Source organism: Amblyomma maculatum, chromosome 3, assembly GCF_055883805.1.
Source record: "Amblyomma maculatum isolate TAMU_Amacu chromosome 3, ASM5588380v1, whole genome shotgun sequence".
Lineage (NCBI taxonomy): Eukaryota > Metazoa > Arthropoda > Arachnida > Ixodida > Ixodidae > Amblyomma > Amblyomma maculatum.
In genome coordinates, this window is record NC_139346.1 from 132,798,332 (window position 1) to 132,824,963 (window position 26,632).

Below are 26,632 nucleotides of genomic sequence, written 5' to 3' on the forward strand. Positions count from 1 at the left end.
TTGTTATCACTAGTAATCATTATCGTTTCATCATATATTTGTATTATTATTCATCACTGTTATTAATGACCAATGACTCGATATGGCATCATCAGGTGTGACGCCACATCCGGCGACACATTTTGATGACATATTTGCGGAAACAACGTAGCCTATGGTAAAGCTTTCGCCTTAATATGCATACTAACGAGTTGCCAGCAATTATCGCCAGGCAGCAAGCTGGCTTAGCGAGGAACTTTCAAGATAAATGTGAGAACTGAAGTGGCCCAGCAGGGACGGCAGCTACAGATTGGGCATTGGAAGGGGCTGAAATATGGGCATCGCTTTCACTGTCGCACTGTAGCAACGCCTGAACTCTGAATGTAACGAAAAATACTTAGGAACAGAAATAAATGCCGAGAGCTCCGTCGTTTCAAACCGCAGTAAATTCATTCGATTAATTTCCATAACATATATTTGAGTTTCTGTTATAAGCATTTCGAGTATTACAATGAAATTGTTCACACCAAAACCGAGATAATTCAAAGGACGCGGCAACAGCACTGGTATAGAGCCACCATCCTCTACAAATGTGGGGATACCCACTTGCTTGCTGTACGTGAATGGCAATCTTAAGTATTTTACATTAGAAAGCGTGATCACGTCTGTCAAATACGGAACGCTCGCATGCCTGGAACAGCAGAGACACTCGCCAAAGACGCGCGGTATATATGCCCAGCTTCATAGCTCTATCAAGAAGGACGCGAAGGGCTCGCTTAACCACAGGCGACGCTACCCTCTCTGCCCTAACGTTCCGATGCCAGCCATTCCCTGAGACAGGCGATCTGCGCTTGGACGCTGTGCCGAGCGGTGCCACCGGTCGCCTTGTACTGTTCCACAGAGTGCTCGTAGTTCCACACTTGGGCAAGGTCTTCATCAAACAGCTCCCTGCGACATTGAAAAGACGGCAGTCTCGCGGTTTCCAGTGCAAAGCGAGCGAGAAACATATAGATGATGAACGACCAGAATGGCCAGTGGTCCTAGTTGGCAGGGGGATGAGGCTAATCAATCACGATTATCATGTGCTAGCATGGTTATCCCTGGTCTTGCATGGTTTATCCTGATTTGAACTGGCTTTTCTTGGTTGACATATAATGTATGCTGCCCATTTTGGCAGTAGCGACACAGGCTAAAGAGCCTGCTTTGACTGGAGGTTCGAAGGGGTCCAAGTGGGTTCGGTTCCCTTCTCGAAAGAGCTGCTCTATAGTTAGCAGCTCCTGCCAAATCGGCCATGACATGTTGCCTCGATTGTGACGTCACGAAAACCCGCCGAGCAATCACTGTCGGAACATGTACTCTGACAACTACCACCAGCCGAGGCATGCCCACGATGAAGACGGGACGAACACCGACAACGGCTCTTCGACGGAGTATAGAAGCCCCGAAGCTGGCGTACTACGCTGACACGGCATGCACTCTCCGGCGGGCTTCGAGGGCCCATGCCGAAATGAAATGCGAGAAGGTTTTAACGTTTTCGAATAAGTCGAGTGGGCTACAGACAGAGTAATAAAATCCTAAATGGTCATTGCACTTGTGACAATTCAGGTTATCATTTCAAGCTGTCTGCTTTTTGTGTTTTTGCACCCGCTTGTGTTTTGCGGCGCGCTTTGCGAAAGCGAAGTGTGTAGTGACGGTCACACTCGAATCTTTGGTGTGTTGATGCTTCCCTTGCTTCTCACTCACGCTTTGCTTCAACGCTCTGTTGCTCAGCTTTATCCGCGGCACTGCATGCTGTTAGCGTGCTTCACTTACCACGTTACACTGGTTACATCACGAGAGCCAACGCGTAGGTTTCGTTTACGCTTTGCGGCGCCTTCTGTATGCGCCCCACTGCCAATTCCGCTGCGGCATCCGTTGTCGTCTATCCTAAGCCTCTGGTTCGCTTTGCTCTCCAGCGCCTAAACGAGCCGGATGCGCATTCATGCTCCCTTAGGGCCGTTCCGTAACGCGGAATTGCGTTAAAGGATCAGCTTTCCAGAAACTCCATCTTCATCTTTGTGAGCGAGAAGTCGCGGACATCCCGATTGATACTCAGGTTGGGTCACGAGATTAGTTGGACACTGGGGTTACGTGGGGGAGGTTGGAATTGAAATCACCGAGACACTTGGATCTAGTGTCAGAAGCGCCACTTTACACCACCCAGGTACATTCGATAGCTAAATTAAAGGTGGCGCTGTGCAGAGTTTTGTAAGAAGACATTTTGCTTTAGAATTATTTTTGCCCCGGTGCTGTAACGTGGGCTACGGTTGGGACCAGGTAAGAGGCAGAATGCGTCAATTAGTTCGCCGATTGACTAAATACCAAGTTTTTCATTTTTATTTTAGAGAGCATGGTTGTATTTGCAAAATAACGGCTCGTCCTTCAAAGAGCAAAGTCGAGAAAAACATTTTAGAGAAAAATGTTGCGCGCGTTGCACGGATCACAGATGTCAGCCTGATAGGCGAATTCACATCATGAGGTAGCGGCAGCGAATTCGATCCGCATAGATTGCTCCATCTCGGCGCTTTGACTGCGTGCATTGGGTATCCAACGCGGCGGCTATCTGCCAGGTCCCGGTCGAAGCGAAACTGACAAGCAACCAGCACGCTCCCTTCTGGGTCTCGGGCGATGCCTGCAGAATGACGAAAGCTCTGTGTGGCGCGATCTACGTTACATGCGCCTGCTGCAGCTGCGTCACGGTTTGAAGCGCCGTTTAGGCTGACGTCTGTGGGCCTTGAAACACGCGCTACCTTCTTTTAAATAATTTTTGTTCTATCTCCTAGGCTATACTATACTTGGAGGCCGAGCTCCAGTTCTGCAAATAGGATATGCTTCAAATGGAAATTAGAAATTTAATTAACATATTTATTTAATTAGCGAATTAAATCAGTCTACCGCTTACCTGGTGCTTCCGTTTCCCCCAACATAGCCCCAGGGCTAAACTGAATCCATGCGAAGCCGCTTAGCTCTTTAACACAATTTGGACCTATAAAAAATCACCCTATGCCGATGTCTAGCAGTATTTCGCTTAATGCGGTAGCTAGCGACTTTATGCTTATGGTGGTTTCGTGGGGTTTGATTTCCCAAAGCAGCTCGGGTTGTGAGCGACGACATAGTGGAGGACTCCGGGAAATTTCGACCACCTTGGGTTCTTTAACGTGCACAAAAACTGGCCGCCGCGGTCGGTTTTTGTGCACGTTAAAGAACCCCAAGTGGTCGATATGGCCGGGATCAAACGCGCGTCCTTGGGATCAGCAGTCGAGCGCTCTCTGACTACAAAGCCACCGCAACGCGTTTGTGTGTCAAATAGGATATGTGTGAAACTAGGCGCTAAAATTAAGTGATTAGTGATTAAGCGAATATAGATAAATGTACGTATACGGGTACTATTTCACGCTGCTCTAAGGGTATGCCGCTATGTTATTCCTAAGCTCTCTACTTTCTTCTGCGGTGCCCGTACTCTGACTCATTTCCTTAGTTTCTGTTTAGTGTTTGTGGGAGCCTGAAGGTGACGAGGGTCGACGCGAATGCCGAGAGAGCCTTCATTCCCACAACGGATAGCACGCAGTGTAAATGTTTAGCAGAGGGCGCTGCTGTGAAGGGTACGCTAAGGGGCATAACACTGCTCTCTATCAGCGGCACTCGCGTGAGAGCTTACAGTTTGTGCTCGTGACACACCCGTTCGCCTGCATGACACGATACATTTAATAGCATGAGTTGATCTGACTCAGCTGAACCCCATTTGTCAAAGTTCGGCGCAACTTGTCCTAAGCGGTGCCGGTATACCTGCTTGTGAACGCGACGTCCACTCGAAGTTAATGACACATATCAGGTGGAGAAGAAATCTATGTAGGTATGCACTGAGCCATACATGCACGGAATTGGTATAGGTGAAACACTGTGAAGGCACGACCATAAATCACATGCTCTGGGCTTGCCCAGCGCTAAATGGGATACATGGAAATAGAGAGTCATGGGAATCCTCCCTTCACAGCCAGGAAGAACAATCCTAAAAACAAGTCATTCATCAAGCCAAGGCCGCCGCCGGAAGCCAACTGATTCCGACTGACGTTTAGGGGGGAGATGGACGGTGAAAGGGGGAGCTGCGTCTCACCCGATCATCCATACTCTCTGACGGGTGTAAATAAAGTTCTTTCTCTCTCTATACGGGAAGGTAACTTTCAGAAGTTGTTAAGTGGTATGGATATATGCATAACGATGATATCACAGGCGCCAGTTCCATTTCTTTGCGGTTAGAGACACGTGAGACATAGCAAAGGAATCCTTCCTGAAATTTCAGCGCTAGAGATTGACACTTCCGAGCCACGTCACCAGAACTTCCTGTGCTTGAAATGTGCTAGGATACACTATACTCTCTAAAGCCTGCGAAGTTGAACAGGTGATGCAGGCATCCATTATCGCGGGAGACTGGCTGGTGCACGATTAGTTTTCATGATTTGGACTATTTTAATTTCAGCTGTTTCTACATTCCCAGGCATCCTATCAACTCGTTTCCAAATCATAGCTTCCTTTCAGGCTACCGGTCCGCTACCTCATAATCTCTGTATACCAAGCTTTTTCTGAGTTTGACGACCCCGCCGGGGTGGCGCAGTGGTTACGGCGCTCGACTACTGTTCCCAAGGACGCGGGATCGAATCCCGACCTCGGCGGCAGCTGTTCGATGGAGGCGAAAAGCAAGGCGCCTGTGTGCAGTGCGATGTCAGTGCACGTTAAAGAACCCCAGGTGGTCGAAATTTCCGGAGTCCTCCACTACGGCATCTCTCATAGCCTGAGTTGCTTTGGGACGTTAAACCCCACAAACCAAACCAAACCGATTTACGAAGCGGTACCATAAACAATTTGTATGGGCAATTTAAAAAAAAAAAGTTTAAAAAGAAACCAAAGGAGCTAGAATACTGAGCGTGCATGATGTGTACTGTCTATAGGCCCCTTGATGAAGGCAAGGCACACGACACAGCGTGCATTCTATTGAAAACTGGAAATGCTGCCGCTAATTCCGGCGCAGTCATCCGGCGAAGCGAAGCGACCCGGAAAATGCTGCTACCTTTGAAATGCACGTTTCCAATCAGAAGTGCGTTTAGTCTCTCCACTGAATGGGCGGGTAGGTTTCAAAAGGCTGCACGTCCCTACTTTCCCTCCGGGCGCGTCAAATGACAACGGTAGACATCAAGATAGGGTGCATTTCCTGTCAAGCACTATTCATTGCATGCTGAATACCTGGACTTATTTGCATGTGCCTGCCTCTATTACCTCGTCGTCTCTCTTCCAATGAAGCGTGCACTGAGCCATACATGCACGGAATTGGTATTGGTGAAAACACAATCGTTACGTGTGCAACGCTTACGTTGTCGTCTGTATCACATCTGTGTATTTTCAAGAGGTTTATAGACGTGCTGCACAAAAACATGTAGAGATGGCTTCGCTCCGGTGGATAATTGGTTAGGATGCCCCATTACTGATCCGGGATACCCGGGTGCGATCCTGACCAGGATGGCCACTTTCCGATGCTGGCGAAATACAAGGCGCCCGTGTGCTGTGCAATGTCGGCGCACATTACAGATCCCCCAATGGCCGAAATATCCTCAGCCCTCCACTGCGGTGTCTCTCACAATCTGAGTCGCTATGGAAAGTTAAACCCCACAAACCAAACCGAATCTTATATCCTGAGTTGCTTTGGGGCATTAAATCGCCCCATCCTATTAAAACTCCCGCCAATTAAACCTCTTTAAAAACCAAACCCAAAATGCAAAGACGAGGAATCAAAACTTACGATACAGACTTGGCGTCTGAGCAAGAAAGCGCTGTCATGGGTACATTCTTCTGTTCGGCCAGCGCCACCAGCTTTCCGGCAATGTGGTGCGCGTCACGGAATGGCGTCTGAAAAGGACATCCTTTCAGCGTCATATGTCTAGACAACTCATTCCAAGTAGAATCGATCAGCAGTCATACGTCCATTGGTTTTTCGGTGCTCTGGATACTTTTCGACCCAGCGAATCGTGACTGCTGCAGTAAACAGAGCAGCGGAAGCCAAGCCATACGTCACTTGCAGGACGCATCACCTGATGCTGGACTGGCAATGCGCATTTGTAAGAACTGAATTATATGCATGCAAAACATAGACATCGACAAAAAGGTGGGCTCGTACATGTTAGCTGCTGCTGAACGCTGCAGTAAAAAGGCGAATAAACTGTAAAAAGTTTTCCATCTATGGGGGCATGCCACCGTATATTTATCGGACCTAACCGCACTTGCATTTAAACGCTGGTTTACATTCCTAGTTGTTTTATAATAATTTAAAAAGGTGTAAAGCTGTGGCTATTTTATAATAAGTGTATAACAAAAATAATAAACCTTCATTTTTCTTCAAGCTGATAGGGGAAGTTGGGGGGAAAAAGAGGAGAGAAATATTGACTAGTTCCCTCCGCCTAAAGAAATATACGTGTTTGCACTGCATAAAGGCATACAGTGAGCAAGCGACAAGTTAGTCGTTAGTGAGAACACACACACACACACACACACACACACACACACACACACACACACACACACACACACACACACACACACACACACACACACACACACACACACACACACACACACACACACACACACACACACACACACACACACACACACACACACACACACACACACACACACACACACACACACACACACACACACACACACACACACACACACACACACACACACACACACACACACGCACACACACTAATAATAATTAAAAATAGATGAACACAATTCTATGATTTTGGGAGAGATGTGAAGTAGTAGTAATAACTTTATTAGTAAACAGAGGAGTTTGGGGCATGCATGCCACTGGGCCCCCGCACGGCCCCGCTACACTCGAACGTTCATGTATGTGAACAAAATACACCTAAGATAATGCTCGACCAAAAATCTCGCTTCCAGCTTCCAGGGACGGTCTTTTCAGCCTGTTCGCGGTGTACCTACCCCGCTTTGCAAGATAGCGTGCGCACAAAACCTATGGCTGACAAGCGCAAACAACACCTTCTTCACAGGGGCTTAGGCTGATGGAGGAGGAGGAGGAGGAAGAACATTTATTTCCGCCGAATATGGTGCAGCAGCCACCTACGGGTCCGCACGCAGGCGTCCGGGGAGGCAGTCTGTCGCACCGCGGCCAGAGGACACTCGGCCTCGTCTTGGAGCAGAGGTCTTCAGCCTCGGCCGCCAGGCGGACGGCGAATCGCTGCGTTTTTTCGTCGGAGCTTCTTAGCGTGGTCTCCCATTCATCGCTAGTTTTAATCGCGTTGCGCCCTGGGGCACGAACGCATCTCCATATTATATGATCTAATGTTGCCACGTGGCCGCAAAATTTACAAATTTCGGTTTCTGCACCGTCCCTCTTCCGCCCTCTGGCACCCGTCCAACTCCTCCACAGGGGCGAAAAGAAATTTCGAGCTTGGAGTCTTCTCCAGTCGTACGATTCCTTTTTACTCAGGGATCTAACCGGTGGCGGATATATCCTCCGGTCTTTCTTCAAGTTGTCGGTTACATCCCTAAAGGTACCAATACATTCTTTGGTTTTAGATGTTGTGGAGGCGTGCGCAGCACCCCGAGGTAGCGAAGAGCGGGCGAGCATGTGGGCAGCCTCGTTGCCGACGAGACCGGCGTGTGCTGGGGTCCAGATTATGGTCACGCTTTCGGCGACAGACGACTCGTTCAGAAGTTTTGCAGCACGATTGCTGACTCTACCTTTGCTAAAATTTCTAACCGCCGCTTTGCTATCGCTGATGACGTGTTTCACGCCTGGTCGTGCAATGGCAATGGCTATTGCAATCTCCTCCGCCTCTACCGGCGGTAGATCTCGGTTTCTTTTTATTCCTATGGCGATCCCAATGTCTAATAGGGCGACCGAGGTTACGTCGCCTTCTTTCCCGATCGTTGCATCGGTGTAGGCGACCGATCCCGGCGGGAGTTTGTCCAATTTGTTAGCGAGGTGCTTAGCTCTGCTCTTCCTCCTCCCCTCGTCGTGTACGGGGTGCATGTTCTTCGGTATGGGCGAGACGTATAGATGCTTTCTGATTTCTCGATCTATGCTTTCTCTGACACTTTCGCCTTCCCCGGGCGCTAGTAGGTTTACCCAGTCCAGGATTTGCCTACCCGCCGCCGTTCCTGCGAGTCGCTCTCTCTGGGACAGCCTGACCGCCGCAGCCAGCTCTTTCCACTCATTATGCAACTCCATTTTCTCTAGAATGTCGTTAGAAGTAGTTATGGGGAGTCCTAGAGCGCACTTCGTGCATCCCTTAATTATGGTGTTTAATTTGTGTTCTTCGGTCTTGTTGATATTTAGGAATGGAGTCGCGTAGCACATTCTGCTCGTGACAAAAGCTTGTACGAGTCTGAGTCTACTAGCCTCCGTGAGACCACTCCTTCTGTTGAACGACTTCTTAAATACTCTGACTACGAGCTCCGCCTGATCTTTTAATTTCTTAATCAGGCTTTTGTTACTACCCCTGCGGTTGATAATCATACCTAATATTCTAATTTCATCTACTTTCGGGACTTCGTTTCCGTTGACTTTAATTTTGATATCTGGAGTTATCTTCCCACTACTGCTGGTCATTGTTTCTATTGCGATCACATTTTCCCGTCCTGTGCACCGAATTTCCCCGCCAATGTGTTAAACAGTCAACTTAGTGAACCGCAAGAAAAATTTACACATCGCACAGCTGTCTCCACACACATTCCTCATAGAGAAAAGGATGGCAATGATAGAAATTGGTTTACATGTAGACGCTTTATTGTAGCTGGACCTTTCGTGTTTCAGTTTGCACACCATGTGCGTTGGCTAATTTCGCGTCCAGTCTCACTAGCCCTTCACAAAATGCCTCGAACTGCTGCTACACTTTGGAATCAATTTTAGCTACTAGGTGACTGCGGAAATATACTGCTATCAACACACTGATGGAAACGGCGCATTCCTTCGAAGCGCAAGAAAATATTGTTCATCCTGCGCTTGACTCGAATAGCTATGACTGCAAAACACCAACGAAATGCGTTTTTTTTTTTTTTGCAATCGATAGAGGGAAATAAAAAGCATCCCGAGGGAGACTTTGATAGGTTGACTGTCATGGCGCAACCTTCCGACGAAAGGAAAAACAAAAATTCACTTTAATAATTCCTGATTATACCTCCGTTTCCGTATCATACGAAAACTCTCGAAATTCTCATTCGAACCGATATTCTGTGCTGTGTTTTGTTCCTAGTCTGCGATGGAGTTTAAGGTAGCGGGTGCTACCTCAAAATGCAAGAGCGCGCTTCTTAAGCTCCCGATAAACCATTTATCTCGCTACGCTCCCTGGCTTCTGCACTTTGCTAATATTCTCCTCTGACTGAGTGTAAGTCCTGCTCGGTAGCTAGCTGTCTGCTCTTCCATGTACTCCCCTTTTCAGCAAAGGCCTTCTTTCGCGTGGCCTTTAGCTAGTGCAGATAGTTTACATAAGCTGATTTTCCAGTCAAAACGCTGGTCATATTGATGTTGCTGCAGGCTAGGCCTTGTGGTGCAATGCAGCGCAGCTACTCGAGTCGTACGCTTCAAGCGCGAAAACAAACATAAAGACAACGCGCAATATGCCGGCAAGTGAAGCCCGAAAGAGAGAGAGAGAGAGAGAGAGAGAGAGAGAGAGAGAGAGAGAGAGTGCTTTATTTACAATCAATGGTAAATGCACCAAAGCCAACTAGTCGGTCAGTTGGTCAGAGAATGGCACAGCAAACGAAGGGGCTGAACGGCATCTAAGCGGGAGAAAATGCAGTGTTATAATTGAGCTTTGTGTTCAGGATTATCTGGACATGCGAAGGAGTGTCACATACGGCTTAGGAAAGAGTAGGCAGGATAGGCGTGTACTGAGATGAAAGAGGAAAGTAGAGCACGACGGTCATGCCAGGTTTTCGTCACGCCTCTGGCATTGCTAAACTAAAAAGGATACAGAGAAGAGCTGCGCATTTTATGTATAACACATTTACCAGAACTTCTGTTACAGGTATTTTAAAGAGGACGAATCTTCCTCCCTTGGTGGAAAGAAATCGTTACTCACGATTGAAGTTTTCATATCAACTAATTAATAGCCCTATAATACTGACATAGCTAAAATCATATCTTTCTCTTCCGGATGCGCCACTCGCCGAACGTATAACCTAACTATAATCCCGTTTTGCTCGCGTAACAACACTCAAATATTCATTCTTCCCCGCACAATAGTCTACTGGAATTAGCTAAAAAAACACATTTTCTGCCTTAACATTACCCACGTTTCCTTCAAGTTTAGAATATTGCTATATATATTTTATTCATTATTTGATACTTCTGTGCTTTACTGTAACCATGTGTGTGATAATTTAGCTTTTTTTGTAGGGTTAAAAAACTTAGCACATATTTATTTGTTGTTGAATTGAGCCCAGCTATGCCTTGTGTATTATTCTGCTTTCTATTGTAAACAGTGCTTAGTGCAGTTTTTGTTTTCTGTACATGCCATTGTTTTGTTTTAACCGCACTTGTACCCCCTGCTAAAACACCGTGTGGTGTTCGAAGTATAAATAAATAAATAAATAAATAAATAAATAAATAAATAAATAAATAAATAAATAAATAAATAAATAAATAAATAAATAAATAAATAAATAAATAAAATAAATAAATAAATAAATAAATAAATAAATAAATAAATAAATAAATAAACAAACAAATAAATAAATAAATAAATAAATAAATAAATAAATAAATAAATAAATAAATAAATAAATAAATAAATAAATAAATAAATAAATAAAATAGATTCCAAGAGGAAAGTGCTCCGGCGGCAGCTTTTAACGATCCGTCCCACGAGAACTACGTTGATACAATCCAGGAGAGACTACGTGGTACGCAAGCTTCTTGTGATCTGTTTTGCGTGACCAGACAGAACAGGCCGGATTAGGTTTGCTGAAACACTATCGGGAATATTATTGCATGACTGTGAAAGAGCACAATGTCGGCAATCATTCGCTCCGTGCGTGCCTGATTCGGATTAGCCGAGCTGCGTCTCACCCCTTTCCGGACAAGGTAATAGGCGACATCGGTGGCCAGCATGTCGGGGCTCAGCGCAGACTCGCAGCGATATTTCTGCACCTGTACGGGGAAACGGAAGGTCGTCAGTAATTGCGCATCGTTCATTTAATCACGAAAGTAATTACGCGAGCTAGTTTTGCGCTTCTTACCTTCATAGTTTCCACGTTGCCAGCTGCTATTTCTAGCGACGCCGCTAGTGTATCATGGGCGTCGAATATGGCTTCCTTGTCCTCCTTTTAGGCGACAATGGTGCACAAAGAAGAAATGAAAGCTGTAAGTGCGCATGCGCGTGAGCTGGGAATTGTGTGTGCTTATAGGGGAATCAGCGAGAGTCTGCAACGCACGTACACTGTAAACACGAATTGAGTAAAAAAGGGGTAACCAGACCTCTACGCACTCCCTTTTAGAGACAAGGTACGCTGCCCAAGTACCGCGGTAGATTTCGACAACTAAGTAGACAGAATGCTTGTTGGCAATGGAGGCATATTCCGACCTTAGGAAAAGTTCCCGATGTTAGCAACTAAACGGAGACCAAAACATCAATAGAAACATTCGTTTTTGCTGACGAAGGAATCTGCTTCTTTTCCCAGCCATAAACACTGCGAATTTTTAGTAATGAAAATCTGCCTGATAGCTTGGGTTTCTAGCATACCCTGCATCTAAAAGAGTGCGCTAAATGACAGTTCACGTCATTTTTCTCCTCTATAAGTTAATTTTTGTTACAGTGTAGTCCGTACTTCTAGTTAAGCAGCATCCATTCGCGGAACATGCATGTTGACCTAAGCTAATCCGGATACGAATCCGTTAAGCTAGTTCTTACGTATACTATAGCAGCGCTTCGTCACTGGTTGTTACTATGGTTACCATATAGTCGGGGGCGCCACAGAGCTTTGTGTAGCCAGCCCGCGAATAGACGACGTCAGCACAAATTCTCGCAGCGCGGTACTTTAATAGGGCTACAGCAGGCGCCTCTGCTAGAAGTAGGCAAGCAATAAAAGAAGCACTGGACATCCGAGACCAGACCAAGCAACTTAAAACCATTGAAAGTCCCGTGGCATGTAGTCTGCAGTATTTTTACTCTTCCAAGTTTAGTTTGCTTTATGGGGTCTACCATTCCGAAACGACTCAGGCTTTGAGAGACTCAATAGTGGAGGGCTTCGCGAATTTCGATCACCTGGAGTTCTTCATCGTGCACTGACATCGTACAGCACACGGGCGCCTCGCTTTACGCCTCCATCGTAAAGCGGCTCCCGCGGCCTGAATTCGATCCCGTGTCGTTGGGTTCAGCAATCACGCCCTATCATTACGCCACCACGGTGAGGCACTTTCGAAAGGGTGAATACATAAGTTATAGATCACCTTGAAACAGCTGACCGAAAGGTTTACAGCAAGGAGCCGTTTACGTAAAGTAGCTCTCTTTTTAAGTTAACTAGTAAGGCATAAAATGTTTCCACGTGACAGCGGTGTTGCTTCAGCGTCGCAAAACGCGTGCCCGAGAACAAAATCCGCCTTCCCCTGGAGGGCTTTCTCCGATTGGGACTTTGAGTGTGCCCTTGGGAGAGGTGTGTGCCGACAGATGTCTCATGACAGCTTTATTTTAGGGCCTGTAAGTAAAGCTGCGCAAACGGTACCTTGGTTCAAACATTCCGAAGCTCTGTTTTTTCAAGTGAACTACAACTTGTTCATTGCCACTGTACTCATGAAGTCAATATTTGAAATTTTAGATTACAAACTACTGGTTCGTTAATTTTAGAGAACTAACAAAATATACTACATACTACGCCACGCAACTCGCATAACCACTCAGTTGGTTCGGCAAGGATAGTGCACTCCGCTCTTTCTTAAAAACCCTTAGGACGTGTGGTATACAGCGAATGCATGCGAGAAGTTCGAACAGGCGATACGTGCACATGAATAGCATGAAACTATGCTGCGAGGGAAGTGCGCTTTTTACAGCCACCAATCAGGCAGATGTGCGCTTTTACTGTAATAGAAGTGTTGCAGAAGATTTTTTTTTTTTTAGTAGTAAAAGCTGTTTTTTATCTATACATTGCCAATATGCTGGTTCTTGATTAAATGTGGCATTTTGATCTTTGTACAGGACTTAAAAGCAAGCAAATTTCCCGTTTCAGATTGTACATGGGAAGCTTGCCCACAAGTCGCCCCACAAGCCCACTTGTGGCTTCGGCGCTTCCGTTTCTGTATCCTGTTTTCAATATACTAAATAAAGAAAAAAAAAAGTCATAGATTTGCAGGGTTATGGCCATGCAGATTTTTCGACAATACTGACGGCAGAGGACTCAAAGAACCGTTGCCAAAAGCGCCTCGTCGCGTCTTTTTCAATTCTGCATCCGTGGCGAAGCTTGTTATCTCTTTTTAAGCGCTCAATATTTTGTTTATTTTCTCCTTCCATCACATCAAGATGAATTATTTATAAGCATTCTTCATATTATGCGCTGCGTTTGGGCCGTAGGAACCTTGATGGGAGGGGCAAGGGGGGGGGGGGGGGGGCTGCGGTGAAATTTGGCTCCCCCTAATGCAGAACCCCGCGTACGCTTATGCCATCAACAAAAATCCAGCAAAAATGCCCTGACCACCTTCCGCCCCCGTCATGTGCGTTTACCGTGAATATCGCTAAGTGCGATCGTTAAGTGCGTCTTCTTTCCTGCTTAATCTGTTGACCGTCGTCGGCATTATTGATTAAGACTCTAGACGCAGTCACGCCACATCATTTCTTCATACCACAGATAGCTGCCTCATCCCACCTTTTCTTATGACCGGCCGTCTGCACACGAGTTTCGAGTCCAGTTTTTAGTTGTCAGGTGCCTACTAATTTACGCCACATGGTTGAAAGTTGTTTTCTATTTCCTCAATATAAACCCAGTTGTAATCGCTGCACAGAATTATGCCGGCTACATTTGTGAAATTGGCGATATTAAAGCACGTTTCGTTACTGCTCTGCTAGAGCAGTAAAGAAACTACGATAATTCAGATCTCTTTATAAACCAAATTTGCATGCAACATTCTTAATGAAAACAAGAAGATCTTATGGCATTCGACAAAAAAACTTCTTTTTGCCTTTGACTTATCAATGACCCAAACTTCGGCCTGTAGAATGCTGATGATGGAACCAGGCACCGATTCGTTTAGCAGAAAAATTACACCAGACCTTTAATTCGAAAGTAGCCGAGTTCACAGAATCTCGGATAGGTGGAAGCCATTGCGGCGTGGCTACCAATGGCTTTCAACGCAGGCTAGCGATAATTGCCAGTGAAAAAGTCGCCTCCAGATTAAAACAATAAGCTCAGCAGGATCAGAGTCTTTCTGAACAAGGCTAGCGTGGCTGTATATAGGCAATTTCTGTCTCATGGTGCTGTTCCAGAACATTTGATGATGTAATTTCTGGACACCCCTCGAAGCGCGCCTAATTGCCAAGAGCTAGCGTCCGAGCCTGATGCATAAGCGATGATGGCATAGTCGCAAGTACCTGGATGTCCTTGTTGTAGGTGCTGGGGAGGCCCTTCAGAACCATGAGAAAGCCGACAAGCTGCGGGGTGGGATGGAGAGAAATACATTTCTCGCCTGGCAATTACGTCTGCAATGCGCATGGTTTTGAACATTAAATTACAGGGTTAGAGCATGTTTCTACTCACTAGACATGAAAGGGTAAAAGTTTATGGCTGGACATGCAAGAAGTGGAAATTTTTCTTCGTGCGACATCCTCATAGGCCATGCAACAGTTGCATGAAGGACTTTCTTCATGCAACCGTTGAAGAGCACAGACAGATGTTTTAGCTCTATTATCTTTGTAATACTGCGTTAAAGTGCACCTTGATGTACTGTACAAGAAGTCTTGGTCAAAAATGTACAAAATGTACAGAGCAAGGTTTCTACTTCTGAGCTCTGTAACGGGACACTGGCTTATTTCCAATGACTGAAACCCTACAGGTGACGATCATGCTCATCCTTCTCAAGCTTTGGAAGTCTTGGAGAGCTTCTAGGTGCCCTGTTAGAGGGCTTAGAAGCAAACCTCTTGGGTTGCATATTTTTGTGAAAGACTTTACGCGAAAATTGCCTATAGTCCTGCATGGTAAATTACCTACAACTGAACCTCTGGTTTCATTGTATATCAGTTTCGGCTTGCATTGCCGAATAATCGGTATGACGTCAAATTTTACCCCAGGTTGCGTGAGTCTAAAAATCTCAGCTTGAAAGTGAAAGTGACAAAGTGCACTGAAAAATGTATGCTGTTTTTTAATAAGTAAAGAATACTTCGGGAATTCCGCTTATATTCTAATTTATCTGAAGATAAAGCGCACAGGAAGACGCACACAAGAGAAGAAGACACAGGACACGCGCTATTCTTCTCTCTTGTGTCTTCTTCTCTTGTGTGCGTCTTCCTGTGCGCTTTATCTTCAGTCAAGTTGCAATGCACCATCTAGCCCAACTTCAAGTTTTGTTAAACTAATTTATCTATCAGCTTGTTGACTCCTGTTCACTCGAAAAAGGGCGCATACTGAATCTCACACCGTTCGCAAATGTACCGCCAACTGCACAGATCAATGTATCAGTCGACCATCGATACATTGGCCGGTGTAACATTTGCCACTTGACATTGCAATTCTGCATATCACTTTAGCCATTCATTTTACATAAGCTGAAATGCTTCCTTTTTTTTTTTTTTATGAGGTTTAACATATCGCCAATGAGAGACACCGCAGTGGAAGGCTCTGCGTAATTTAGACCGCCTGAGGTTTTTAGGCATGCACTGATGTAGCACAGCACACGGGACGGTAGCCTTTGTCGAACGAGGGCCATCATCGAATTCGCGTCCTCGGGCTCAGCAGCTTAACATACTGGCCACTCAGCCGCTATGGCAGAGCTTAATGGTTTATTCTTAAGCAAGATAATTATCGTTTCTGACCCTGCTATGAGACCTTGAGAATATCTCAAGTTACTTTCTTTTCTTGCTTTTGGCAAGCGCTCTATCTCATTAGCAATTATGCATTTCTGTTGAGAATATCATATAATCAGTCGTTCTATACTGTAAACCTAATGCCTCGTCTCTTTTTATTTTTTTCGAATCTCGTCACGTGACACGAAGTTGACCTTGGAGTCAAAGCAAAGTTATCGAAGTTAATTTGCTTACTCTAAATGAAAAGTGGAGACCGCACTACCACGCATACCCTATTCACGCTCTTAATATCCGCAGTGGCCGAGTTTAGGGAACGCCTCTTGATAGCCAATCGTTATATAGGCCTCCCACAAATCACGGTGCTAACCTGGCAAATACTACACGGTTTAAAAACACGTATTGGTACAGTAGCGAGCGTCAAGCAAATGTTTCTGCTATGTTTGTTTTAGAACAAGGTGCCACAGTCAGAAGTACGCAAATATTCTCCTCCAGACACATTTCAGCTCTTGTTGAAGCAGTGAGCTTACGTCGTGTGTCTTTTTGCGCAAATATTCCTAGCAGTGCTATGACGCCTCCACTCAGCTGTTTAAACCGACATAACTTGAAATGAAATTTTTTTTTCTAGATTACTTGTCAGGGGCGGCGATTTCCGCGGGACGACCATGCTTTCTATAATGGCCTTCAGCCCAACTGCAAGCAAATAACGGAAGGGTGCTGATACGCGCTAGTTGCTTTGATATGGCGGAAAAGACCAGCGCGGACAAAGGACGATGAATGTGGACGACGTCCAATCAGAAATAACAGAAATTCAGTACCTGGAGTTTGTATACATTTAGTGACGTCATGTCCTAAATCGAGTTGGAGGTATAAAAGCCAAAAACTTCCGCTATTTACCATAGCTCAAAGAAAAATGTTAGCCACGTGATCTTGAGACACAAGCGGTATTCTGGTAATAAAGAGGGAACTTGTAAGAAACTATAATTAAAAATTAACATTAAGAGAAAAAAATGAATGTAAAAAAAAACTATAAAGAGAACAGCTAACAACAGCAGCAGCGACCGCCGACCCAAGCTATGAGAAGGAAATAGCTAGAGAGATATGAGTCATTTAACCGGGATAAAGTGTATTTGCCACGTATAGTCTGCGGTAATGAATACGGTGTATCTTTAAAGGGTGATTAAAAACACCAATTAAAAAAATGATCTGCTCATGAATAAAAGAGAAGCAAAGGACAAATCTGACATCTCCAGAAATCCTTCCGGTTTTTCCACGGATGAGTTCCAGCCCATCAGGGTTCTTTTTCTGTGGCATCAGGCTACTGCCGGTGCTAGAAAGAGGCGAAAGAAGACGTAAGATAGAGTATGTCGGCCGTTTGGACGACCTTGCATATACTTGGCATTCAGACAGAACCTATCTCAGCTATGCACCAATGTATAGGTAGAAAAAGCGAGAACACTGTCAACTGTTAACCTTCACTATCGTGTGCATCCATGCCGCATATTAATCGGTATCAATGCACAATATTTATCGCGCCATCTCATCTACGCGCTACGAATTTACTGCTGTGAGTGTTGTTAGTAATTTCTTTTTAGGTTGCGTTCGTTTCTATTATCAGAGTGAGACACTCCTGGGCAGCCTGAGTAGAAGTAACGTTTCGTTGAACGGTGTCTCTCGCGTCATATGCTCTGAGCGCTCTCGAACTCAGTGGCGATCAGTGTAAAAAAAAAAAATAATAATAATAATAATAAATCCTCCTAGAATACTTTAGAGGACAATGGCCTCGCAGAACAGTGCTTGAGATACAATCATTCAAATTAGTAACTCAGGCAAATCAGACCATCATCATGGAGGCGCGCTGAACTTTAACTCAAGACAATTTACTAACACAAGACAAGACTGGTACGTGCGCGCTGGTACGTTCGTTACGTTCGCGCACGTAGAATTCTTGTCTTGTGTTAGTGAATTGTCTTGAGTTAACGTTCAGTGCGCCTCCATGATGATGGAAAACCAACTAGCCGCCATTACAGCATTGCTTGCGATAATCAGACTACTATAAGGGCTATAGTCCCACCTGCAATGTACACTGACACGAGGACCGCCGCATCACTGCAGCTTTGCAGTCTAAAGGCGCCATCTACTCATCATCGTTCATTATGATATTCGCAGAAATCGTGTACGCCTTTACAATTTCTTTTAACACGAACACGCATACGCCGACCACCGAATCTATAAGCGCAGCATCATGGAGCGCATCGGCGAATTGTGCTAGATTACGTACGCGCGTGCGTGCAATGAACAATCCATCGCAGTTGTCCTCTGCTAGACAATCCGGGAAGTGGACCCAAGGACCCAAACCCACTTTCCAAGGCTCCCTGTTTGCTCTCTCTGTATGTATCTCGTAACGAGCGCTCCATTTGTTAGCTGACCGGCGTATGAACTTGGGGTAGCCTGTCTGTCCGACTCGGAACGCAAGGGTCCTGTACGGTTTGATTCCTTTCACCTCCCCATCTGAAATGAAGTCACCGAGCTACCAACTCTGCCTTGTCACGTGGTCGCGTAATACCACACAACCCTATATCAAATAAATGCCCTACACGCTTTCAACTGCTGACGACCGCCTGCCAGAGCCATGCCCGCCATTTTTCGCTCAAAATGCTGAAAACGCCAAAGGCAAATTTTCTGCCTTGAAAGCTACCGCGTCAAAATAAACCTATCCCCATAAGTTAAAAAAGTTAGTCAAATATAATTAATGTCATACCACCATCTCATCATCACTATCGTCTAAATTTTGTGCGGCAGAAATTAAGAAACAAGCTAAGCCCATGTACCCATGACATTACCACCGAGGCAAGAATTGAGCAGGGCAGCGCTGTCGTTGAGATGCAACAATGGCGCGCACGTGCGCTTTACGTAATGCATAGTCACCTGTAGGCGTCGTCAACGGTGATGTATCCGAACTCTGTCGAGGAATATAGGATCAGGTCTTCAGCCAGCTTGCTGAGGTGAACCGCGGTGAGCGAGCAGACGAACAGGAACTCAGCTGCACCAACAGAGGAAGGCAATCTTTCAAAGCTGCGCATACCTGTGAGCCTCCGTGATACCCACCGACGAAGTCCCTGTCGCTCACGGCCGTGATGCTGTTCTGGATCACGCCGTCAAACTGGAGATCTGCATTAAGGGAATCGTTAAACGACATTTCCTATATTGGTTGCTCAAAGTTATGACGGTTTTGGAAATCCATCTTTACCCTTTAGCAACACTGAAACGGGCGGGTACCAATGGTGGTTTAAAGTGCGCTTGTGGGCTACCGTCAGAGGCCTGTCTAGCGCCAATGTTTCTTTAAGCCTGTCTAGCGCCAATGTTTCTTTAACTCAGTCCTACATCTCTTGATTTCGCGTGCTGCGTTAGTTATAAAGCCGCTGATTGACATAGAGGGGCGATGACGTCACGAGGTCACATGGCCAGTTATTGTTAGTGCATCTAGAGACGACGTCACGAGGTCCCATGACAGCGGCGCGAAAAGGCAAAACTGGAACACAAGGGGAGCGCGCTACCCGGAAAGGGCGAGGCAAACAAATCCTAACGTGCTCTCGACTGCCACGGCGGTTTACACGTCAGTGTTCAGCTGCTCGTTGACGAGTTTAAACGTGCGTCGAGGATCTGCAGTTGGCATAGATCCACATCTTATGCATGTGTCTCTTCAGTCGCAGGGAGTACACGGACTCGATCCACCGAAGTGATTACGAAGGTGAAGGAAACGAATTAAGTGAACTGAACGAAGATATTTTCATCGCATGATCTGACAAACACAGAGAGAAGTGTGTAGCAGCCACATCGATCCTTATACTCACACTTTGCCAGCCATAGACGACAACCCAATGAGGGGCCAGTCTTGACTTGGTTCTTTAGCGCCTGACCGCCAGCTCGACTATGAGAAAACAAGTCTAACTGCTTCATGGACCATCGCAGCGTATTTATTGGCATAAATAAAGACGAAACAAAAAAAATTAAACCACTGCTTAGCCGTGTGTTTAATCACAAGTTCGGCCACAGGCATAGCCAGGCAAAAGAAGCTTCCGCTTCCATCCAGGTTTAACCAGAGCCACACCAGAGCTAATTCAAAGCATTTGTTTTTTAAATTTAGACCTAAAAATAAACTCAAGCAAAGTTTCTCTTGTCTGAGCCTACCGTTCTACTTTCATCCGTTCATCGACAAGAACGTGCCTGAGACGACTGAGGCATGCAGAATTTTCAGCATTTCTCATCATTCCTGTATATTCATGTGTCCTTAGAATTAAATAAAGTGGCCCTGTAGTATAGAGCTTTGCATCTTTCTGCCACTGGAACACTTCGCAGATGAGTATGACAGCGAACGTGCCTGTCTCAGAAATTCTGCGAGGATCATTTGAGGGCACAGGGCTGATGTCCATAGTGTCACGAGTATATTAGGCAGTTTAAATACCGCGCTTATGATTAGTTCACTTACCATTGTTATTCATATAACGCGTAATAGAAACTTCACATTGATCATGGCCTTTGAAAGATCACCGCAGCAAAACGGTATATTTCATGTAAAATAGTCAGTATGCATCAGCAGATGTAGGAACTCACCCGACGCCAGTGCTTCCTTGTCGACAGGAAATGGGTTCCCGGCGAGAGCACCACTAATCAAACGAAAAACGTCCATCAGGATTGCTTCACGGACACTGATATCCAGGACAAATAACTGTAACCGTACATTTCTAACGAAATCTTCTAGCTACAGGCGAGCCGCATCAGCTAGTACACGAGAGAAAGATGACATCGGTAAGTGTGCATCGCTAAAAAGATTCAATGTAAAGGACAGGGAAAACTAAGATTCAACATCGCCAGCGGGGAAGCAGTTCAACTTCAAAAACAGTTTTCTCGTCTGAAGTAAGAATTAGTTCGATAAAAAGCATTCAATTCAGTTATATTCACATTAGGCACGCAACAAGCAGCATTTTACCTTTCTGCTTGGACCACCTCAGCATGGAATTTAAAGGCCCACTGTCCACCCTCCGGTCGAAAATATTTTCTTGCCCGGTGACTGTGAGTCTTCGACCCCAGAACGCAAGGCCGCAAAATGATTTTGAAAGGAGTAACTAATGACGCAGTTACAGCCACCTCAATCACCTGATTCTGTCGTGTTTCTCTCCTTCCGTTCCCTCGCAAAGGTTTTTCACTCTCCTGCCCGGTCGTCTAGCCTCCGCAAGACAAATTCCCCTTCCTTCTCCGCGTTAAGCGGGAGGTGGGGCGTGGCACTCCGCACGCAAAAAAAAAAAAAAAAAAATGGAAAAGAAAACCCGGCGAGGGAGCACGCGCCGCTGGGTTCAGTCCGGTCGTGGCGAGGGAAAAGCGAGCAGCCAGCGGTAGACACTCATCCTTCACTCTCAGACAGCGAGACGGACCAATGGACGTCGTTTTCGACAGATACGTGATAGCTGCGGCTCGACGGGCCAGCGCAGGGAACGGGGAAGCTGGCTTCCCGAAGGAGAGCATGAGAGAGATTTGATTTGTATTTTCGTTACATTGCGGTGCGCGTGTCAGTGAAGCATTGTGCACAGACTATCTCCGGCACCTGATCGAAACACTGGGCTGCTTCGCATAAAAGGTCCTTCCCTGGACATTGGCCCTTTAAGGTCGATTAAGCTGCAAAATCGTACTATTTTTCTTTAATTTGGAATTTTCCCTCAATTTATTTTGTTCTTTTCGAGTTAAAACGTTTTTGATAAATATATACGACCCAGAAAGCTGAAGATTTAACTACTCAAAAATTTACACTATTTTATGAAATTTATGCTACTACTAAGAAATATATAAATCACATAAAGAGATGGCTTATGCGACTTTACGAGACCCCGTGATATAATAAATCTGGATGCTCGTTCGAGGGTGGAATAATAATCAACCTTTCAGTGCACTTGGATGCCGAGGCAGGCACTCTGCGCCTATAGACCACACAGACATCTCGATACGGCTTGGTTGAAGTGGGACTTTAAATGTCGGGTGTTCGGCTACGCTATCGCGTCACATAGTATATATATATATATTTTCAAAATGGAGCTACAACTTTTGCATTGACGCCTAATTTCTGAAGGGAATAATTAATGGGTTAGATAATTATATCTACTCATTCATTAACCTTAGAGAACGAAAGGGCACACGCCGACTACTCAGCACAACCCTCAATAGACCTCAATTGGTTTTGTGGGACTAGGACGCTCCTTTTTTTTTTTTTTAAGATAGTTACGTTAGCTCAGATGTTGGGTATACTCGACTAAACGGGGCTTCAGAAAACGTGAGAGTTGTCAACCATTAGGCTTGCGGGAGTCTGGAATTGTGGATAAAAGCTCAATAAAGCATAACAGTGAGTGAGTGAGTGAGTGAGTGAGTGAGTGAGTGAGTGAGTGAGTGAGTGAGTGAGTGAGTGAGTGAGTGAGTGAGTGAGTGAGTGAGTGAGTGAGTGAGTGAGTGAGTGAGTGAGTGAGTGAGTGAGTGAGTGACAACTTTATTGAGTGCCCGGCAGCTACACTGAATTCACATCCGCGTCATGGATAGATCTTAGGTTCTCGTTTCACTGGTCTGAGCCTCAACCGATGCAGCTAATAGTTGTACTATTGCTAACCTACATGACGAAAGATGCGACAGGTTCACTCGCGTACTGTAGATAGACGATGTTTCTTCGCGTATTGTAAATAACGCATGCATTCACTGGTGCCTGACAACAGCCTAAAGTTACTAACTTAAATTTATCTAAACCAAAGCCTCGTAAAATCATACACTCAAAGCAGAAAGCAGTCGACGAAGCCTCCCACCTTACCTTCCAAGAGGACACACGTTCAGCCTCCGCGAGAGGTCGTGGAATCGCTCCGCGTCTTGTTTGAGGAACCAGGCGTAGCTGCGCACATGAGCACGGTTTCAAAGCTATATTTCAACGCGAAAACTCGCTTTATTTTTTTTTTCCGAGAAAGAGAAGAAAAATAAAATACGCGCACAAAGAATGCCCCTGGTTCATAGTTGCGTATTCTTTTGGAAGATGCAGATTACACCTCTCTTTACCATTATCAATATACTCATAATAATCTTTTTTTACGAACTATGGTTAAGAAAAAGAAGTTCGGTATAAAAGAGAAAAAAGCGTGCGTGCCTCTCCTTTACATGATCTTGTGTCTTTATATTGCTCTACACGGCTTCAGCATGGGCGAGCATTTTGTGGTTTGGCAATAAGTAAGAAGCCATGCGGTGCGCGCAGCTCGAACCAGATTATCATATTGCAGGCAAATAGCTAAGTCCAGTTCTATGTTTTCGCTCGTTCTACCGTGTGTGACAGATACGTGCACTAAATAAAAGGTGATAAGAGTCTTACACCAGGCTAGTTTTTTCGCAATGTGTTTCACAAATATAGAATTAGTAATGAAACTGCCTGGTTGGTTTTCAGCCCTATACCTTTAACTTTTGTATTTATGTTTTTTTTTCTCAAATGCTGCAAGTCACTGCTCTGGCCTAATTCTAACTAGGAGTGGATACATACAGGGTAAAAACAATACAGTATTATTATTGAATAATACAGTATTATTGAAACGGGGCTTAGCAGCGAGGAAGCGGATATTCTAGTTTTAAGACAACCACACTACCGAAAATGCGCATAATTGGGAAATATTTCTATATTATATTATTCTTACATCGGGGTAGATGCTGTTTCTAAAGCTATAATTACAGATAACTAAAGAGCAAATAACTAGGCGTTCACTGCTGTGCCGATTTCTCGCCGCTGGAGACATATTACCTGGGGTTAAAGTTTTCTCGAAGCTGCTGTAAAGGAATTCCAGGGAAATAATTTTGTTTGCATACTATTTAGACTCGACAACTTATATTTCAACTATACGTTGACATATTTAGCGAATACAGACCGAATGCATTTGGTTGGCACTGGCAAAGTTCACCCTGTGTTCGGAGTATGGTGGCCGTAGACGCGCGTATGCGCCATAAAGCCCAACACAATACTTGTAAAGTTTCTAATATCGGTAATTTTTTATCGATCTCATGATGGCAAGGCATTTATGAACAGGGATATTGTTCTAGTATATTACGAGCTAAACTTTCATGTGCAGGAAACGCTCCGATTTTCTTTAAAAACCTGAAATGTCTGAGATTCTGACGAACGAATATTTTACATCATGTTTCTTTTTAATTTTAATTTTCCTTTTATACATCACAAAGCTGCGAATGGGTTTGGGAAAGAAGCCAGAATTTATCCACTTGAGTAGAACCCGAGCCCTCATGAACATGACATAACGCCCTGGTCACAGTGGATGCCTGCAAGACATTCGATTGCGTCTCCCATGACCATATTCTTACCTGCCTTTCCAGCACCGGCGGCGACTCCCGCATGTATAACTACATTCGAGCTTTTCTTTCTAATCGCGAGGCCCGTTTCCGAGCATTGAACTTCACTTCTACACCCCACCGTCTCACCCGCGGAACCCCGCAGGGTGCCGTTCTTTCCACCCTTTTTTAATATATCGTCATGGCTCCTCTCGCGGTTCAGTTATCGTCTATTCCCGATCTTCAGCACTTTTTTTTACGCCGACGACATCACACTGTGGGGCTCGCGCGGATCTGCTGGTCACGTTCAAGACACCATTCAGCAGGGATTGGATATGAATTCTTGCTTTCTTGACCATGCAGGCCTATCTACCACGCCCGAGAATTCAGAATTCCTACTTCTGACTCACTCTGTTTATTAACGAGCTCACAACTCACTGATATCCCTTACCTTGGGCGGCTCCCCAATCCCCAAAGTTTCTCAATTTCTTGGCATGCCTCTACATGCCGCAAAAAATGGCCGGGCTCTCCATGCTGCTGTTCCTACATGTCAGTCTGTCACACATTTACTTCGCCGAGTTGTGAGGCAGTCCTCTGGCCTGAGGCAAGCTCACGCCTGTCGACTGGCTCAGACGCTGGCTCTTAACAAATTCATTTACTTTATACCATATCTAGACACACTTGCAACAGCTCTTCAAGGCCTTTATAAAGCTGGTCTTTGTCTCCCCATAACCACTTCCACCGATTTATGCCACCAAGCTTTATGCCAAGGGCTTTTTCATCCTCTTCGCAGTCTCCTTTCCCTTCACCGTGACCGACAGACAGCTCGCCTTTCCAGCACAGTTCATGGACACTGGCTTCTCAACCAGGCTAACATTTCCCCCATCCAGTCAGTCCCTCTGCCAGTTCCTTCCCCACCAGAGGCCACTAACCTCCGTATACGCCCTGTTCCAGCCAATATGTCGCCGCTCCTGCATGCTGGCCGCCGACATGCTGCTGCCTCTCATCATAGGCCGCGGGTCCGGAAGCCAGGTCCTCTTTCATCCTCGTCTATCTACCCCTGTGACACACACTAGCGGCCCCTTTCTCCACCCTCCGGATATTATCTCGCTTGAGGTCCTCTCCCTCATTCATGCCATTCAAAGTTTCCATTCTCTCCCACCTGTGCCTCAGTATATTATATACACTGACTCTCAGGCTGCTATCCGCGCCATTCAACCTAAAAGTCTAACACGTCATCTGTCCACGGAGCTCGAGGTTGCACTTGTTGCGCTGCAGCCCTGCCCCGTCGTCCTCCGATGGATCCCTAGATACTCGAGGATTGACGGCAATGAGCTGGCGAACCAGCTCACTCGTGGAACTCGTAACCGGGCACCGTTCATCCCCTGGCCAAGATCCTTGGAGGGCGGGTCGAGAGTGTCTCTTCGCGCCACCATCAGCGAATACTACAATGCTGCTCGCTTAGACCACAAGCTCTACCCCGACCCTCATCCTAATCTTTCCGTGGAGGCTCATATCATTTGGCAAATACAGTTGAATACACTCATAATCCATGCACGGTTATATCTGTACAAATTCCGTCGTGATCCATCATGCCCAACTGCCCTTCCCCTTATGCCAACCTTTCACACTGCCTATTTTCATGTCCGGTTGCATTGCAATCGGGATTCTTTCTCACCTCCTACCATACAATCTGGACGTGGGTGGACTGGCTTGGTGCTGAGGGTGAAGAAGAGCGCCTGCTCGTCCAGCAGGCCATCGATGTATTAGGCGCCTAAGTATTGCGCCTAAGACTTTATTGAGGCGCAATACCTCAATAAAGTCGTTTACTACTACCAAAGCACGTGAAATCATTTACATATAAATTGACTCTTTGAGAACCGTATCAGCAACAAAAGCAAATAAAGGACAAAATTACTGATGATATCGACTCTTCGCTTCCAGATGCTAAAGGCCCGTTCACACTTGCGACTAGCAGCGGTCGCGCGACCGTGTTGGTCGAAAAGCGACAGTCGCAAATGGTCGCATCGGTCGAAAAGCGACTGCCGCGGGCCGATCGGGCACTGCTCGAATTTCCAGTCGCGCGACTACTAGTCGCAAACCATTGCACCAATCAGCGAGGTCCCGGAGTACTCGATCGAGCACCTTCTCAATGCAATTAAAGGATACCCCTACCTTCTCAACAAACGGCACCCGGAATTCAAAGGCAGGGAGAAGGATATGGCCTGGGAGGAGAT

At 45.7% G+C, this 26,632-nt stretch overlaps 1 protein-coding gene across 1 annotated transcript in view; it reads right to left on the reverse strand.

Annotated features, from left to right (window-relative positions):
• Positions 1-410: 410 nt before the first annotated feature.
• Positions 411-26,632, reverse strand: part of Argl (Argininosuccinate lyase) — a 60,490-nt gene continuing 34,268 nt past the window's right edge. Inside the window, exons 8-17 of the mRNA XM_084598075.1 lie at positions 22,891-22,968; positions 20,661-20,713; positions 19,155-19,217; positions 18,975-19,089; positions 17,292-17,376; positions 14,622-14,681; positions 11,284-11,367; positions 11,114-11,194; positions 5,810-5,916; positions 411-927 (exon numbers count right to left, since the gene is read on the reverse strand). Of these exons, the coding sequence (XP_084454201.1) occupies positions 786-927; positions 5,810-5,916; positions 11,114-11,194; positions 11,284-11,367; positions 14,622-14,681; positions 17,292-17,376; positions 18,975-19,089; positions 19,155-19,217; positions 20,661-20,713; positions 22,891-22,968 (868 nt within the window). The 3' untranslated portion in view covers positions 411-785. The remainder of the gene's footprint in view (positions 928-5,809; positions 5,917-11,113; positions 11,195-11,283; positions 11,368-14,621; positions 14,682-17,291; positions 17,377-18,974; positions 19,090-19,154; positions 19,218-20,660; positions 20,714-22,890; positions 22,969-26,632) is intronic.